Source organism: Pelophylax lessonae, assembly GCF_965119305.1.
Source record: "Pelophylax lessonae genome assembly, chromosome: 8".
Classification (NCBI taxonomy): Eukaryota; Metazoa; Chordata; class Amphibia; order Anura; family Ranidae; genus Pelophylax; species Pelophylax lessonae.
The window spans coordinates 299,559,607-299,579,906 of NC_138775.1; the positions used below are offsets into that span (position 1 = coordinate 299,559,607).

General features: G+C 45.1%; 1 protein-coding gene across 2 annotated transcripts in view; it reads left to right on the forward strand.

Annotated features, from left to right (window-relative positions):
• RNF220 (ring finger protein 220) overlaps positions 1-20,300 on the forward strand; it is a 337,403-nt gene that overhangs the window by 213,100 nt on the left and 104,003 nt on the right. For both annotated transcript variants that reach the window (XM_082265020.1, XM_082265021.1), the window contains exon 4: positions 15,942-15,987. In XM_082265020.1, coding sequence (XP_082121146.1) covers positions 15,942-15,987 — 46 coding nt within the window. The remainder of the gene's footprint in view (positions 1-15,941; positions 15,988-20,300) is intronic.

The following is a 20,300-nucleotide window of genomic DNA, read 5'->3' on the forward strand; positions in this document are numbered from 1 at the left end:
GTCCCCATCAGAGTCCCCCCTTACATCAGAGTCCCCCCTTACATCAGGGTCCCCATCAGAGTCCCCCTTACATCAGTGTCCCCATCAGAGTCCCCCCTTACATCAGAGTCCCCCCTTACATCAGGGTCCCCAGCAGAGTCCCCCCTTACATCAGTGTCCCCATCAGAGCCCCCCCTTTCATCAGGGTCCCCATCAGAGACCCCCCTTACATCGGTGTCCTCATCAGAGTCCCACCTTACATCAGTGTCCCCATCAGAGTCCCCCCTTACATCAGGGTCCCCATCAGAGTCCCCCTTACATCAGGATCCCCATCAGAGTCCCCCCTTCATCATGTTCCCCATCAGAGTCCTTCCTTACATCATGTTTTCCAGCAGTATCCCCCCTTACATCAGGATCCCCATCAGAGTCCCCCCTTACATCAGAGTCCCCCCTTACATCAGGTGTCCCCATCAGAGTCCTCTCATTACATCAGAGTCCCCCCTTACATTAGTGTCCCCATCAGGGACCCCCCTTACATTAGGGTCCCCATCAGGGTCCCCCCTTACATCAGGGTCCCCATCAGAGTCCCCCCTTACATCAGGGTCCCCATCATTGCCCCCCCTTACATCAGGTGTCCCATCACAGTTCCTCCTTACATCAGGTGTCCTCATTAGAGTCCCCCCTTACATCAGGTGTCCCCATTAGAGTCCCCCCTTACATCAGAGTCCATTTGGTCCCTGTTGATCCCCTATACTGTATAGTTGATGACAGTTAACTTGGTTGCTGGATAAACATTAAGACAAAATAGTGAAAGCTGCAATCCCTTCTTATTATATATAAGGATGAGGGGGGGATGGAATAGATGACCCCCTTCTTATTATATATAAGGATGAGGGGGGGGTGGAATAGATGACCCCCCCCTTCTTATTATATATAAGGATGAGGGGGGGGGGGATGGAATAGATGACCCCCTTCTTATTATATATAAGGATGAGGGGGGGATGGAATAGATGACCCCCCTTCTTATTATATATAAGGATGAGGGGGGGATGGAATAGATGACCCCCCCTTCTTATTATATATAAGGATGAGGGGGGGATGGAATAGATGACCCCCCTTCTTATTATATATAAGGATGAGGGGGGGGGGGGGTGGAATAAATGACCCCCTTCTTATTATATATAAGGATGAGGGGGGGGGGGTGGAATAGATGACCCCCTTCTTATTATATATAAGGATGAGGGGGGGGGGTGGAATAGATGACCCCCTTCTTATTATATATAAGGATGAGGGGGGGGGGTGGAATAAATGACCCCCTTCTTATTATATATAAGGATGAGGGGGGGGTGGAATAGATGACCCCCTTCTTATTATATATAAGGATGAGGGGGGTGGAATAGATGGCCCCCCTTCTTATTATATATAAGGATGAGGGGGGGTGGAATAGATGACCCCCCTTCTTATTATATATAAGGGGGGGGATGGAATAGATGACCCCCTTCTTATTATATATTAGGATGAGGGGGGGGATGGAATAGATGACCCCCCTTCTTATTATATAAGGATGAGGGGGGTGGAATAGATGACCCCCCCTTCTTATTATATATAAGGATGAGGGGGGGGGGGGATGGAATAGATGACCCCCCTTCTTATTATATAAAGTAAGGATGAGGTGGGGGATGGAATAGATGACCCCCCCTTCTTATTATATATAAGGGTGAGGGGGGGATGAAATAGATGAACCCCCTTCTTATTATATATAAGGGGGGGTGGAATAGATGACCCCCCCTTCTTATTATATAAAGTAAGGACGACCCCCCTGACAACACAGAACTTCAGGACAAAGCTCCCCCTTTCCAATCCAAACATCGCACTACAACCCCCAACGGGTGAATTGGGTTTCCTCGCCATCGTCGTGGGATCGGACGCCATTATTTTCCTCGCGGATTCTATATCCATAAACCTTCCTGTATGATGGGTGTGTGTATAAATCTCTTCTCGCCCCGGATGGCCCGCGGGGCCGGGGTAAGTAATGTGTCTGGGCGTCGGCCCGCTCATCCATCAGGCGCTAAGGTTGCGTTCCCAGACGGATGCGGGACAGGAGGGGGGATTTATGGTGACAGCTGTCTGTTTATTATCTGCCCGGCTGTTGATGTGAATTTATTCGGCGTTGGCCATTATGTGATATCTGTCCGATCCGCGCTCCGCCACACATCCATCACATGGAGAGGGGAGCGCCTGCTTTCTGTCACCCACCGACAAGAGATGACAAGACCCACCGAGTCCGCTCCTAAAATCCGAACCGTCACCGAACAACCCCACCCCCCACCCCCCGGGAGAGATTTCCCCCTAATTATTTGTTACATTGGAACTTTCACCTGTCCCCACCAATTCTTCCCAAATCCCAGGATCAGAGGAAGATTTGTCCTCTTCCAGTCTGCTCATTGGTATAATAAAGTTGATTCTAATGCTTCTCCTTTCACTGTCCAGTCACGGGCCGGTGGAGGTACAAGACCTGTAAGGGAAAGTGAAACTGCAGCATGTAAAAACCAGGTCTTCTGCTAAGCAGTGTGGCAGAGCTGTGTAAATCCCAGGACTGGATGGACAGAAATACAAATCCCATCCATGTGACCCATCTGTGTATTACGCGTTTTGCTTGAACTTCAACTTTAACTCATTTATATACTGTATTCCTTCAAAGGTCATGATATAATTTTTAAAATCTCCACTCAAATGACCCGCGCTCTGTAAGTTGCCACACCACAGCTGGAACTGAAATCAGGCTTGAGGTGGGAGGAGCTGCTCTGTAAGCTTATGGAAAGAGGAAGAAGAAGTAAACCACCCAATCGGTTAGCCTAGTTTAGAGAGGAGGCGGGGCAGTGGCACAGAGCCTGCAGTTTGGACAGTTTAGGTCAATACACGAGGCTCCAATCACACCTGCGCGCTTCGCAAATGTGCGCAAAATCCCAATTCATTTACTAAACGCATAAAAAAAATGCATGACTCATTTTCAGGTGTTATTCATTGTTTCCATCTAGTTTACGAAACGCGTAAAAAAATGTATGCCTCGTTTTCAGGTCTTGTACCTTGTATCCCATTTCATTTACAAAACGTGTAGAATAAAAAATGCATGTCTTGTTTGGTGTGTCATTTATTGTAATGGCATCCCAAACGGGGCAGAGAGGAGGCGGGGCAGAGAGGAGGCGGGGCAGTGACACAGAGCCTGCAGTTTGGACAGTTTAAGTCAATACATGAGGCTCCATTCACATCTGTGCACTTCACAAACCTGCAATTCCATTTCATTAACAAAATGCGTAAAAAATACATGCCTCATTTGCAGGAGTTGTTCCTTGTATCCCATTTCAGGTGTTATTCATTGTTTCCATCTAGTTTACGAAACGCGTAAAAAATGTATGCCTCGTTTTCAGGTCTTGTACCTTGTATCCCGTTTCAGTTACAAAACGTGTAAAAAAAAATGCATGTCTTGCTTGGTGTGTCATTCATTGTTAATGGCATCCCAAATGGGGCAGAGAAGAGGCGGGGCAGAGAGAAGGCGGGGCAGTGGCACAGAGCCTGCAGTTTGGACAGTTTATGTCAATATATGGGGAGGCGGGGAAGAGAGGAGGCTGGGCAGAGGAGAGGCAAGGCAGAGAGGAGGCAGGGCAGAGGCTTAGGAGAGAGGAGGCGTGGCAGAGAGGAGGAGTGGCAGAGAGGAGGCAGGGCAGTGGCACAGAGCCTGCAGTTTGGACAGTTTAGGACAATATATGGGGAGGCGGGGAAGGGAGGAGGCTGATCAGAGGGGAGGCGGGGCAGAGAGGAGGCTGGGCAGAGAGGAGGCTGGGGAGAGAGGTGGCTGGGGAGAGAGGAGGCTGGGGAGAGAGGAGGCTGGGGAGAGAAGAGGCTGGGCAGAGAGGTGGCTGGGGAGAGAGGAGGCTGGGGAGAGAGGAGGAGGGGCAGAGAGGAGGCGGGGCAGAGAGGTGGCTGGGGAGAGAGGAGGCTGGGGAGAGAGGAGGCTGGGCAGAGAGGTGGCTGGGGAGAGAGGAGGCTGGGGAGAGAAGAGGCTGGGCAGAGAGGTGGCTGGGGAGAGAGGAGGCTGGGGAGAGAGGAGGAGGGGCAGAGAGGAGGCCGGGCAGTGGCACAGAGCCTGCAGTTTGGACAGTTTAGGACAATATATGGGGAGGCGGGGAAGGGAGGAGGCTGCTCAGAGAGGAGGTGGGGCAGAGGGGAGGGGGGGTAGAGAGGAGGCTGGGCAGAGAGGAGGCTGGGGAGAGAGGTGGCTGGGGAGAGAGGAGGCTGGGCAGAGAGGAGGCTGGGCAGAGAGGTGGCTGGGCAGAGAGGTGGCTGGGCAGAGAGGTGGCTGGGGAGAGAGGAGGCTGGGCAGAGAGGTGGCTGGGCAGAGAGGTGGCTGGGGAGAGAGGAGGCGAGGCAGAGAGGAGGCTGGGCAGAGAGGAGGCTGGGGAGAGAGGAGGCGAGGCAGAGAGGAGGCTGGGCAGAGAGGTGGCTGGGGAGAGAGGAGGCGGGGCAGAGAGGAGGCGGGGCAGAGAGAAGGCGGGGCAGTGGCACAGAGCCTGCAGTTTGGATTGTTTAGGTCACTACATGAGGCTTCAGTCTCACCTGCGCACTTCACAAACGTGCACAAAATCTCATTACATTTACGAAATGCGTAAAAAAATGCATGTCTTGTCGTGCGTCATTTTGCAGCGATGGCTATGTGATTTGAAACAGAGTCGCACTGAATGGGGCCAATAATCAGTGTCTAATCTGCTGGTAGGTGTACCCCTCCCTGGTCCTTGCGGGCGCTGAGTCAGGACCCACCAGTTGAGCAGTAACGTATCGGTCGCATGTCGGCGACTCTGCCGCAGCTGCCGGGGTCTCGCCTCTTCATGGTGAATCTTTTTATTGCCAATTATCAGGTTAATCTGGTGGGGCCCCTTCATTACATGATGTCACCGTGCGATTCTGCGGGCAGCCGGTAATTACAGGTGAGGAGGAGAGATTAGCGACGAGGAAGGGGAAGTTGTCTTTGGTGATAAAGTCCTTTCCAATTCCCCAAACAGAAAAAAAAAAAAAGCGGTGAATACATATTTTATAAGGACGCGGGCGGCGGTTTTTTTTATTTTCGAAGGATAATTCGGTGTAAATCACCTTAATTAAAAGTGTCAGCAGTGTGATAGTTGGTAAGTAATTTCCTGTGTACATGGTGTCATTTAAAACGCATGTATCACCGGGGTGTGGAGGAGGACGGGGAGCGAGCGGGATGGGCAATTACTATGGAGACGGGTCATTATCCCGTGCCCTGGCTGGGTGAGTGATTAACGGGGGACCGCGCACGCAACTCGCCTTCCGTCTGCACAGCGTTTAGAGCCGTCGAGAGATTTATTAATGTTTGGAATAAAAAAGATATTGAAGGTAATTTAAAAAAGGCCAAACGCATCGTGCTGAGGATGTGCCCAACTCACAGCAACCAATCACAATGAAGCAACCAAATGCTGTCTTCTCTCAGGGATGGTGGACATGGGACCTCTGAACTCCCCCCAACCTAACCAACCGCCACAGTCCTTATCATTCCTCCAACTGACCACCAATGTAAGGGACATTCTTCCCACTGACCACCAATGTAAGGAACATTTTTCCCACTGACCACCAATGTAAGGAACATTCTTCCCACTGACCACCAATGTAAGGGACATTCTTCCCACTGACCACCATTGTAAGGGACATTCTTCCCACTGACCACCAATGTAAGGGGCATTCTTCTCACTGACCACCAATGTAAGGGACATTCTTCTCACTGACCACCAATGTAAGGGACATTCTTCCCACTGACCAACAATGTAAGGGACATTCTTCCCACTGACCACCAATGTAAGGGACATTCTTCCCACTGACCAACAATGTAAGGAACATTCTTCCCACTGACCACCAATGTAAGGGACATTCTTCTCACTGACCACCAATGTAAGGGACATTCTTCTCACTGACCACCAATGTAAGGGACATTCTTCCCACTGACCAACAATGTAAGGGACATTCTTCCCACTGACCACCAATGTAAGGGACATTCTTCCCACTGACCACCAATGTAAGGGACATTCTTCTCACTGACCACCAATGTAAGGGACATTCTTCCCACTGACCAACAATGTAAGGGACATTCTTCCCACTGACCACCAATGTAAGGAACATTCTTCCCACTGACCTCCAATGTAAGGGACATTCTTCCCACTGACCATCAATGTAAGGGACATTCTTCCCACTGACCACCAATGTAAGGGACATTCTTCCCACTGACCCCCAATGTAAAGGACATTCTTCCCACTGACCACCAATGTAAGGAGCATTCTTCCCACTGACCACCAATGTAAGGAACATTCCTCCCACTGACCACCAATGTAAGGAACATTCTTCTCACTGACCACCAATGTAAGGGGCATTCTTCCCACTGACCACCAATGTTAGGGACATTCTTCCCACTGACCACCAATGTAAGGGACATTCTTCCCACTGACCACCAATGTAAGGGACATTCTTCTCACTGACCACCAATGTAAGGGACATTCTTCCCACTGACCGCCAATGTAAGGGACATTCTTCCCACTGACCTCCAATGTAAGGGACATTCTTCCCACTGACCGCCAATGTAAGGGACATTCTTCATACTGACCACCAATGTAAGGGACATTCTTCTCACTGACCACCAATGTAAGGGACATTCTTCCCACTGACCACCAATGTAAGGGGCATTCTTCCCACTGACCACCAATGTAAGGGACATTCTTCCCACTGACCACCAATGTAAGGGACATTCTTCTCACTGACCACCAATGTAAGGGACATTCTTCATACTGACCACCAATGTAAGGACTTTGTTAGTATAGAGGATGTATCAGGAGACATGAGAACACTCCATGATGGGTAGAAACAAGTTCCAGGGACTCCACCCATCAAAGTAGCGGGTGACTCCACCCACACTGACCTATGAAGGGCATCTCTGATAGTATAATATTTTTGCATCATGTTACTGAATAAATACAAATGTAATGAATGAATGAATGGAAATGTAAGCACCCCCCCCCCCTCCCCCGGGGTGATGAAGTATTTGTACCAACATAAAAATGTTTTTTTGCCTAAATTGAAATACAACAATTGAGGGGAGGCGTAGGAGCTGGGCCAGCACAGACCATAATTGGATTGGCTGTTCCTATGTGTGTGTTAGGATGCGGTATTAGGGTTGGTGACAGGGCCGCTTTAATGATCCCATTCCATAGGATATTATTAACAGTGATAATGATTGGAGAAGGCGTCGACGCTCCGCACTTTCCTCTATTTTGATCAGAACGGCGTCCGTGTTCCGCGTTCCCGGCACTGAGCTGTTCATCGTAACATTTCCTTTTATTAAAAAATAAAAATCATCCCAGCTTTCTAATCACAGAAAAAATCCACTTGCTTTCTGTGCAGCCCAATAGAGTGCTAGCTCCTGGGCTCAGGCGTCCGATTGCTTCGTCTGATTGAAGCCCCCGATGAAGATGGATGATGGGCGCGCTGTATTCCGCCGATCGCGGCCCGGGTGTAAATGATGACATTGATGTAAGCGGCGTTCATGAACATGTCAAGTCTTATGCAAATCTCTGTCATTTATTAGCGGCGGCGCAGAGAATGCGGTCGGATTATTATGGTCTGTTTACATTGCGATCCGTCTTCATAAAATTCAGAGTGTCTGTAAATAAACGTTCGGTAATAAGACGCGGAGCCATCCATGCAGCACCCTATACAGCGGCGGTGTCATTCGACTGTCCGTCTCCTAATTGGCTCTGATCTCCCCGTCTGGCGCTCAGAAAAGACAAATATTTATTTGATTTGTGATCGTCTGCCGGCGTCCCGCCTGTGAGCAGAAAAGACGACTTCAGAAAAGACTTCTTCAGGGGTGGCGGAGTTCCTCCTGGCCCATTATTCGATTTGTGATTGCCCGCCGGCGTCCCACCTGTGAGCAGAAAAGACGACTTCAGAAAAGACTTCTTCAGGGGCGGCGGAGTTCCTCCTGGCCCATTTTTTGGGCGAGTTTTTAATGTTTTTTTCAAAAGAAATAATTTGGATTTGTTAGTTTGTGAAACATTTTATTGATGAAAAATTACTCATTCATGTTGCGCTAATTATTGCCTAAATTCACAGCAAAAATAACGATCTAAAGATAAATCAACTCAAAAGGCCAATAATAATGATAACTCCATCCGCCACCATGAAGAGTGATCTAATACCGCCACCATGAAGAGTGATCTAATACCGCCACCATGAAGAGTGATCTAATACCGCCACCATTAAGAGTGATCTAATACCGCCACCATGAAGAGTGATCTAATACTGCCACCATGAAGAGTGATCCAATACCGCCACCAATGGATGAAAGACTAACCACTTCTGGACCGGAAGGGTGGGACGGGAGACCGGGCGAGCCACGGAAGGCGGCGGGAGGGGGGGGGGTGTCCCCTCCCGCTCCTTGTAATGACAGCCGAGTGGCTTCTCAGGAGGAGTTGCACCCCATCATTGGTCCCATTGAGAGGATTGTTCCCCTTCATTGCAGTCTGTGTGTGTGGGGGGGAGGTGCTGTGGCCTTTGGGAGTAGAAAACGTTCTGACATCTGTGAGGAAAAAATAATGCCCTGTCTTTGGTGTCAGTGGAAGGAATTGTACCCCATTGTTGGTGTAATTGGGAAGAATTGTGCCCCATCGTTTGTGTCATTGGGAGGAATTGTGCCCTGTTGTTGGTGTAATTGGGAAAAATTGTGCTCCATCATTGGTATCATTGGGAAAAATTGTGCCCCATTGTTGGTATCATTGGAAGGAATTGTGCCCCATCGTTGGTGTCATTATACCCAATTGTTGGTGCCAGTGGGAGGAATAGTGCCCTATCGTTGGTGCCATTTGGAGGATTGTTCCCCTTCATTGCAGTGTGTGTGGAGGAGGGGGGGATTGTTGGTTCAAATGAAAGCAAGCGAAGGGCCGCATCTGGCCCCCGTGCCGCAGTTTGGACACCCCAATTCTAGAGTGTTATATAGGGATGGGCGCTATGCAGGCTATTACCATACAGATAACATTTCTGTATATGAAGTCAGTACAATCTCTGGCCTGAGCCGCCATGACACGCCGGGGCGCATTGCCGCCGATTGTCTTTGCCGCAGTCTTAGGCCGCGGCGTCCGCCGTAGACTTTGGCGCTGTGTTGTGTGACTCCTGTATAGGTCAGACAAGGATGATTCTCCATCTCCCATCCATTCTTCTTTCAACATGCCGAACCATCTGCCAAATCAAGGAGCATTAAAGAGCCAAAATTCAATTTCTCCCGGCGCGGCGCGGCTGCTCGGCATCTGGGACTGAAAAACGCTTTGCGCAAAGTGAACATGACAGCGACATTGCTTTTTCTGTCACATCTCATGTACTGATCTCCGAAAAATTTCTCATAAAAATGTATTGTCGTCCCCGGTGCTGATTTCGGGGCGGTGGAGGGGGGGTGGTGTGTGGCGGGGTGTGCGTTTTGTGTTGTGTATGCGCCGGCGCCCCTGGATATTAATACTGACTACATCTGATTTCATATGTCTTCTTCTGTTATAAGCATCTGTTTAGCGGGAGCGCCTTCCAATCCTCGCCACCTCTTGGTCGCTCATCCTTGGCTCCTGACTGCAGGCGTGCATACAAATTCCGTTATTAAATACACATCCCCCCCCCCTCCTGTCCATCAGAGCCGGGGGGCTACAAGCAGCGTGCCGCCCTCGTTCGGGGGGTCTGAACATATTTCACCGATCTTTAGTGCTGCAGGTGCCGGCTGGCCTGACACATCCAATCAGGAGAATTTACATCGGGGAGACGACTCTAATACCCCCAAATTACGTCTCCGTCCCACTCAGATTAAATATAAAATTGTTTCAAATGGAACCCGTCTTAAAGGGGGAACAGCGTTATTCAATTTCAGGCCGCTCGCGGTGGGCGGAGAGGGAAAGCTGGCGTTCATTGTCAGGGGAAAGCATCAGGAAATCCTCGACACAAAGCTGACAATCCATTATGTTTTTTTTCTCCAAATGTAACCAATTTGATTTGATCTCGTTATTCAATTTATTTTAATTGTCGGCATCTGATTTGCTGGGTGGGGTTTCCAGGCGATCCGACAACCAAAGAACGCGAAAGGGGCATTTTAACAATGTAAAATAAAATGATTCCAATTTACAGATACAGCGCCTTGAAAAAGTATTCACACCCCTTTAAATTTTTCACATTTTGCCATGTTACAGCCAAAAACGTAAATGTTTTTTATTGGGATTTTATGTGATAGACCGACACAAAGTGACCATAATTGTGAAGTGGAAGGAAAATGATAAATGATACAAATAAATCTGTGAAAAGTGTGGCTGCATTTGTATTCACCCCCTTTACTCTGATACCCCTAAGTAAAATCTAGTGGAACCTTCAGAAGTCACCTGTCCACCTGTGTGCCGTTTAATCTCAGTATAAATACAGCTGTTCTGTGAAGCCCTCAGAGGTTTGTTAGAGCAGTGGTCCTCAACTCCGGTCCTCAGGGCCCACTAACAGGCCAGATTTTAAGTATTACCTTGGGGAGATGCAGACTAGAGTAATGCAATCACTGAGCAGCAAATTATATCACCTGGGATGTATTTCAGTTATCTTGCAAACCTGGCCTGTTAGTGGGCCCTGAGGACCAGGGTTGGGGACCAGGGTGTTAGAGAACCTTAGTAAAGGCCAAGGAACACAGCAGACAGGTCAGGGATAAAGTTGTGTAGAAGTGTAAAGCAGGGTTAGGTTATAAAAAAATCTCCGAAGCTTTGACCATCTCACGGAGCGCTGATCAATCCATCATGGGACAATGGAAAGAGTATGGCACAACTGAAACCCTACCAAGACATGGCCGTCCACCAGTGGCAGCTGGTGCTCCATGGGGCGGGGAGGGGGGAGACGGCAGACAGACCACACCATACCCCCCCCCCCGACCACACCAGCTCTAGCCCGCACACCATACCACCCCCCCCCCACCCCCATCTCACTCACCCTGGACTGACGTGGAGGGCAGGCAGGCAGTGGTGGCTTCCCCTGCATCTCCTCCCTCCTCCTCCTCCTTGGCCAATAGCATGGCTTCTCCTTTCGACCAGTCAGGAAATGGGTCTCAGGACCCTCTTCCTGATTGGCTGGGAGGAGAATCCGTGTGATAATAGCGAATATTCATTCTCTATTTTCACACAATTGGGTGGGCTCAGGGTGCAGTGCACTGCACCCTGAGCTCACCCTTTTTAGAAACCTAATAGAGCCTCTAGCTCTAATCACGTGCTTCAAAAGAAAAAACCCCATTCCCGTCCGGCGCCCTGCATGTAGATTAGGGGGTCGGGCGCATGGATAGGGGGGCGGCACCTTGGCGCCCCCAATGGATGGGCCGCCATTGCCGTCCATCTAAACTGACCGGCCGGGCAAGGAGAGCATTCATCAGAGAAGCAGCCAAGAGGCCCATGGGAACTCTGGAGGAGCTGCAGGGATCCACAGCTCAGGTGGGAGAATCTGTCCACAGGACAACTATTAGTCGTGCGCTCCACAAATCTGCCCTTTATGGAAGAGTGAGAAGAAGAAAGCCATTGGTGGAAGAAAGCCATAAGAAGTCCTGTTTGCAGTTTGGGATAAGCCATGTGGGGGAGGAGCAAACATGTGGAAGAAGGAGATCTGCTCAGAGGAGACCAAAATGTTTCCACTTTACAGATAAAGTGCCTTGAAAAAGTATTCACACCCTGAAATTTCCCACATTTTCTCATGTTACACCCAGAAACGTAAATGTATTTTATTGGGGTTTTATGTGATAGACCGACACAAAGTGGCCATAATTGTGAAGTGGAAGGAAAATGATAAATGATACAAATAAATCTGTGAAAATCTAGAGAGGACATTTCTCCCCATTCTTCTTTGCAGAATATCTCAAGCTCTGTCAGATTGGATGGAGAGCGTCTGTGAACAGCAATTTTCAAGTCTTGCCACAGATTCTCAATGTGATTTAGGTCTGGACTGTGACTGGGCTATTCTAACACATGAATATGCTTTGATCTAAACCAGTGGTCTCCAAACTGGTGCCGAATGCAACCCTTTGCTTGCCTTTATCTGGCTCTTGAGGCACTATTCTACACACTGACACCAACAATGAGGCACCATTACTGTTGCTGACACCAATAATTGGGCACGATTTCTCCCACTGACGCAATCAGAAAAACACAGTTCCTTCCATTGACGCCAACGATGGGGCATTATTCCTCCCACTGACACCAATTAGGGTAGAATTCCTTCCACTGACACCAACGATGGGGAAATTCCATTGTATCTCTGGCTGGATGTTTTGGGTCGTTGTCCTGCTGGAAGGTGAAACTCAACCCCAGTCTCAAGTCTTTTGCAGACTCTAACGGATTTTCTTCTAAGATTGTCCTGTATTTGGCTCCATCCATCTTCCCATCAACTCTGACCAGCTTCCCTGTCCCTGCTGAAGAAAAGCATTCCCACATCATGATGCTGCCACCACCATGTTTCACAGTGGGGATGGTGTGTTCAGGGTGATGTGCAGTGTTAGTTTTCCACCACTGCTTCTCTCATGAATGCTCTCCTTGCCCGGCCGGTCAGTTTAGGTGGACAGCCATGTCTTGGTAGGGTTGCAGTTGTGCCATACTCTTTACATTTTCCCATGATGGATTGAACAGCGCTCTGTGAGATCTTCAAAGCTTGGGAGATTTTTTTATAACCTAACCCTGCTTTACACTTCTCCACAACTTTATCCCTGACCTGTCTGGTGTGTTTCTTGGCCTTCACTAAGGTTCGCTAACAAACCTCTGAGGGCCTCACAGAACAGCTGTATTTATACTGAGATTTGAATGTCACACAGGTGGACTCTATTTACTAATTAGGTGACTTCTGAAGGCAATTGGTTCCACTAGATTTTAGGTAGGGGTATCAGAGTAAAGGGGGGTGAATACAAATGCAGCCACACTTTTCACAGATTTATTTGTATAATTTATCATTTCCCTTCCACTTCACAATTATGGCCACTTTGTTTCGGGCTAGCACATAAAATCCCAATAAAATACATTTACATTTTTGGGTGTAACATGACAAAATGTTGTAAATTTCAAGGGGTGTGAATACTTTTTCAAGGCACTGTAAATGATACAATGTAACAGTCCACTCTGGGGGTGGACATATTGAAACAACATTGTTTCCACTCTACTCTACAGATAAATGATACAATATAATAGTCCACTCCAGGGGCGGCCATATTGAATTGTGAACAGCGGGGTCTCTGAACGCCGTACATAAACTCATCATAGCGCCAATCGTACAGATCAGAATCTTTTCTCTTTCAATAGATTTTTATTACAGTTTTGTAATGTACATAATATGAGCCGTACCAATGTTCACATGTCATCATCCGTGTAAGGAGGTACAGAGTGCGTCTGTGAGTCATAGAAAACAATAACCACTATGATAATAGAGATCAATAAGTATGGCACAGTATAGGTTGAACCCAAAACCTTTAATGATGCAATCTACTTCACAGTTGGAACAAACGAAACATCCAATGCGTTTTGGGGTGAGACGTGCTCCCCACCTTTAGGGCTAAAAAATAGACACCAATATATATATATGTAATATACTATACTGTAATATACTGTAATATATACTGTATATAGGAGAGTATTGATTTTACTGAACTGATCCTAAACAACAGGACAGTCACAGAAAATAAATCGATAACCTACAATATCCCATAAAAGATTAACAATCAGCGAAACATAAACTTTAAAGTGTAATGATGAACTATCGAGCAATAAAACTAATTACGGCCATATACAGAAAAGATAACTAGATAATCAATAAAACCGCAACATTCAAATAAAAAAATCTTGGTGCAAAAATATTATAGGAATTATAGAATAAAACTATGATATTATCATAACTATACCTATAGAATAAACATATGGTACTATAATAATAATATCTATAGAATAAATCTATGATTATATAATAATCATACCTATAGAATAAATCTATGATTATATAATAATCATACCTATAGAATAAATCTATGATTATATAATAATAACACCTATAGAATAGATCTATGATTCTTTCATAATAATGCCTATAGAATAAATCTAGGATTATATACTAATAATACCCATAGAATAAATATCTGCTACTATAATAATAATACCTATAGAATAAATATATGATTACATAATAATAATAATAATACCTATAGAAAATATTTTTATGATTATATAATAATATTACCTATAGAATAAATCTATGAGGACATAATAATAATAACTATAAAATAAAGCTATGTTACTATAATAATAATAATACCTAAAGAATAAATATATGTTACTATAATAATAATAATACCTCTAGAATAAAATCTATGATTATATAATATTATTACTTATACTGTAGAATAAAACTATTATTAGAATAAAATGATGGTATTATATAATCTCTACCTATAGAAAAAAGCTGTGGTATTATAGTAATTATATAAGGGCGGTTGGAATATATAAGGTCACATGCACACCGCATTCTCTAAGACGCCTTTTCTTCTACAGGAGTTTAGCAGCAGAAAAGCGAAGAGCTTTTCCGCATTCTCGTTTTTGCGCATTAGTGTGCCTAGCAATAAGGCTTTCTATTGGCCAGAATGTTCATTTTTTCTGGTCATTAGAATGATTAAGGCATGAATGCACATACATGTGCCCAACATCAATGTGTGTTTAGGTGTTTTTGAGCATTTTATATGAATGCGACTTTGGTGGGGGTGGTTTTCTGCCTCTAAACTTCTGTAAACTCCTATAGTGCGCACAGACACGCAGAATAACACGGAGGGGCGCTTAGTGGCAGAGAAATAAAAAAGCTCAAAAGACTGTAAAAGCCACATTTTTGAGCTCATGTGCACGAGGCCTACAAGCTGACATTGCAGCTAAAATAATAAATATTAGCAAACATCAGAATATTGCAACATTGTATCATACACACAGGAAGTCCCTCATCAGTATACAACACTGTATATCATATAAGGTAATACAACTTGATCCCACTTGCAGAGTGTCAGAATTCAGGCTGAACCTGTGACATCATCAGGGGTAATCTATAGGTGATTGAACCTGTGACATCATCATCAGTGGTAATCTGTAGGTGACTGAACCTGTGACATCATCAGTGGTAATCTGTAGGTGACTGAACCTGTGACATCATCAGTGGTAATCTGTAGGAGACTGAACCCTTAACGTCCTCATCAGGCATAATCTGTGGGTGACTGAACCTGTGACGTCATCAGGGGTAGTCTGTAGGTGACTGAAGCTGTGACATCATCATCAGGGATAACCTGTATGTAACTGAACCTGTGACATCATCACCAGGGATTATCTGTAGGTGACTGAACCTGTGACATCATCATCAGGGGTAATCTATAGATGACTGAACCTGTGACGTCATCATCATCAGGGATAATCTATAGGTGACTGAACCTGTGACATCATCATCAGGGGTAATCTATAGGTGACTGAACCTGTGACATCATCATCAGGGATAATCTATAGGTGACTGAACCTGTGATGTCATCATCATCATCAGGGGTAATCTATAGGTGACTGAACCTGTGACATCATCATCAGGGGTAATCTATAGATGGGGAAGACTGATCTCACACCTACACAAGTCGCAATTACACAAAAAGTGCAAAATTGCTGATTTTCCACTGCTGAATTCTCAGCAATGACAGCGAGAACGTAAATACCGAAGCCGTTTCTTACAGGTTACAATCTACATTACAAGGTTGTGATTTGGTTTATGTTTTAGCAGATTTCATTTATGTGTTTTACTTTTATTTGCAGATTGTCATCAGATGTTGTTCTTACCTCTCCTCTCTCTGTTTTCTCTCCTGACAGTAAGAATGTCATACAGAAGGACGGCATGGCCCCTGGCACACCAAAGGTTAGTTATATTCATACATACATATATATATATATATATATATATATATATATATATATACACCTTATGTTTTCTATGTGTTCCAACCACTGCTGGAGGAAAATTCATGTGACACACTCTGTGCTCCTCATTTCCCGTCTCCTGTAGAGGGCGCTCTGCAATGAAATTCTTTCAGTGTAACAGCAGGGACAATCCAGAATGTCAGATTTCCTGCAGTGTGCTGCTAACAGCAACACAGTTTTTCTTTTTTATTTCCGTTTGATCCCGCCTTCAGAGTCGTTATTTTTTCCACTTCCTGTAACAGGGTGACAATGCTGTTTGTTCTGTTGTAAAGGTACACAGCAGTGTTGTCACCCTGTGGGCAGGGCAGTCTCACATCAACATGTGATTGTAGATCAAACTAAACTGCACAGAGCGCCACAAACTGAAAACCCTATTTCGTTCATCCCCCATCCATCCATGTCTCCATCCATCCTTCCATTCCCCCATCTATCCATGTCTCAATCCATCCCTCCAACTATCTATGTCTCCAGCCATCCTTCCAATCCCCCATACATACATTCATCCCCCATCCATCCATGTTTGCATCCATGCTTCCATTACCCCATCCACCCATGTCTCCATCCATCCATCCATCCATCTATCTATGTTTCCAGCCATCCATCCATCCTTCCAATCCCCCATTCATCCATGTTGCCATCCATCCATCCCTCTATCTATCCATGTCTCCTGCCATCCATCGACCCTTCCACTCCCCCATCAACCCATGTCTCCATCCATCCCTCCATCTATCTATGTTTTCAGCCATCCTTCCACTCCTCCATCCATCCCTCCATCTATCCATGTCCCTAGCCATCCATCCATCCTTCCACTCCTCCATCCATCAATGTCTCCATCCATCCCTCCATCTATCCATGTCTCCATCCATCCATCCATGTCTCCATCATTTCCCTCCGTCCATCAATGTCTCTATCCATCCTTCCACTCCTCAATCCATTTTAAAAAAGTGCAGCATGCTGCATCTTTTCACATCAGAACACACGCAATTGCACCACAAGCGCACATAAACACACTGCAAATGCATTTAAATGCAACTTAGTACAAAAATCAAAGTAAATAAAAAAATCTAAAAAACACAACTTGCAAATGCATGTAAACACACAGTGACTGTAAATGAGTCTTTAAAGTTTTCCATATATCATAATACACCATGTCCTATGGGCCGAGCATCAGTCATCAGTATATACAGTGCCTTGCGAAAGTATTCGGCCCCCTTGAACTTTGCAACCTTTTATCACATTTCAGGCTTCAAACATAAAGATATAAAACTGTAATTTTTTGCGAAGAATCAACAACAAGTGGGACACAATCATGAAGTGGAACGAAATTTATTGGATATTTCAAACTTTGTTAAAAAATAAAAAACTGAAACATTGGGCGCGCAAAATTATTCAGCCCCCTTAAGTTAATACTTTGTAGCGCCACCTTTTGCTGCGATTACAGCTGTAAGTCGCTTGGGGTATGTCTCTATCAGTTTTGCACATCGAGAGACTGACATTTTTGCCCATTCCTCCTTTGCAAAACAGCTGGAGCTCAGTGAGGTTGGATGGAGAGCGTTTGTGAACAGCAGTTTTCAGTTCTTTCCACAGATTCTCGATTGGATTCAGGTCTGGACTTTGACTTGGCCATTCTAACACCTGGATATGTTTATTTGTGAACCATTCCATTGTAGATTTTGCTTTATATTTTGGATCATTGTCTTGTTGGAAGACAAATCTCCGTCCCAGTCTCAGGTCTTTTGCAGACTCCATCAGGTTTTCTTCCAGAATGGTCCTGTATTTGGCTCCATCCATCTTCCCATCAATTTTAACCATCTTCCCTGTCCCTGCTGAAGAAAAGCAGGCCCAAACCATGATGCTGCCACCACCATGTGTGACAGTGGGGATGGTGAGTTCAGGGTGATGAGCTGTGTTGCTTTTACGCCAAACATAACGTTTTGCATTGTTGCCAAAAAGTTTGATTTTGGTTTCATCTGAGCAGAGCCCCTTCTTCCACATGTTTGGTGTCTCCCAGGTGGCTTGTGGAAAACTTTAAACAACACTTTTTATGGATATCTTTAAGAAATGGCTTTCTTCTTGTCACTCTTCCATAAAGGGCAGATTTGTGCCGTATACGACTGATTGTTGTCCTATGGACAGAGTCTCCCACCTCAGCTGTAGATCTCTGCAGTTCATCCAGAGTGATCATGGGCCTCTTGGCTGCATCTCTGATCAGTCTTCTCCTTGTATGAGCTGAAAGTTTAGAGGGACGGCCAGGTCTTCGTAGATTTGCAGTGGTCTGATACTCCTTCCATTTCATAATAATGTTTAAGCTTTTTGGATAGCATAGGGAAGGGGTAACACCCCTGTACCATTTGTTTTACTGTCTGTGCTCCTGTTCAGAAGATGTCATCTTACTTTCTGTCCCTATGACTACCGGATTTTGAAAATATTGCATTATTGTGGAAACCAGGATTGGTGATAAAGCTTCAGTGGAGACATGAGAACTCTTCCAGGAGTGAATTTCAATTCCTAGGGGGAGATTTCCTCTCACTTCCTGTTGTCTCCCTCCGTTTGTAAGTCGGATGTTTGTAACCCGGGGACCGCCTGTATATAGCACCAGTATATAGCACCAGTATATAGCACCAGTATGTAGCACCAGTATGTAGCACCAGCATATAACACCAGTATATAACACCAGTATATAGCACCAGTATATAGCACCAGTATATAGCACCAGCATATAGCACCAGCATATAACACCAGTATATAGCACCAGTATATAGCACCAGTATATAGCACCAGTATATAGCACCAGCATATAACACCAGCATATAGCACCAGCATATAACACCAGCATATAACACCAGTATATAGCACCAGTATATAGCACCAGTATATAGCACCAGTATATAGCACCAGTATATAGCACCAGTATATAGCACCAGTATATAACACCAGTATATAACACCAGTATATAGCACCAGTATATAGCACCAGTATATAGCACCAGTATAATACACCAGTATATAGCACCAGCATATAACACCAGTATATAACACCAGTATATAACACCAGTATATAACACCAGCATATAGCACCAGTATATAGCACCAGTATATAGCACCAGTATATAACACCAGTATAATACACCAGTATATAGCACCAGCATATAACACCAGTATATAACACCAGTATATAACACCAGCATATAGCACCAGTATATAGCAGAGTCCTCCCGGGAGTAACACTAAAAATATGACTTATACTGGAAGGAAACAGAAAAATACAAATTTAGGATCTGTGTCTATGTATCTATCTAGATTTAGATATAAAAATGATTCTTAGTAATGTAAGTGAACATTCCAGGACTCCGAAAGATTCGGTTTTTTGGTTCCTTTATTTATAATTTTATTGGAGGAAAGATGCAAATCTCACATGGAACTGACGGCTACAAATAAATCCAAATTTCAGATTCTCCCCTTCCATATCTTCTGTATAATAATAATAAATGACACATATTACACAATATACGGCGGGGATCTCCCAGATTTCCCCCTTAGGAAGTGCGGATGAGATTTTGTAGCGGTGCCGGGTGACTTGTGTTGATGAAAGGGTTAATCCCGGCATGTTTTCTCCGCTAATATGTCATTTTCACAGATCCGGCATTATCGCGGCCAGATATTCGATTCATATCAATAAGCGGATCCCGTCACCGCAGCGGAAAGGATTAAGATAGCGCTAAGTCTAATTTACTTTTAGTGCAATTTCACAGGATATTGCTCCTTGTGGCTGCTCAGAGGAGAAGAGCAGATAATCTCCACAATCGTCTAAAGATCTGCAATTTGATGGCGGAATCCACGCGTCTGACCTGTTCTCGCCATCTGTGCGCAGGACGCCGCGTATCCCGTGTGTGACTCGATTCTTGGAGCAATCCTTCCTGTTACCAAATGTATGGAGACAACCAATCAGATCACTCATAATGTAGAACGCGGCGCAAACTGTTAGCGCTATAGAAATACTGTATAATAATAATCATATAAATCCTTTATAATAATAATAATCATATAAATCCTGGATAATAATAATCATAGAAATCCTGGATAATAATAATCATAGAAATCCTGGATAATAATAATCATATAAATCCTGGATAATAATAATCATATAAATCCTGTATAATAATAATCATAGAAATTCTGTATAATAATAATCGTATAAATCCTTTATAATAATAATAATCAAATAAATCATATATAATAATAATCATAGACA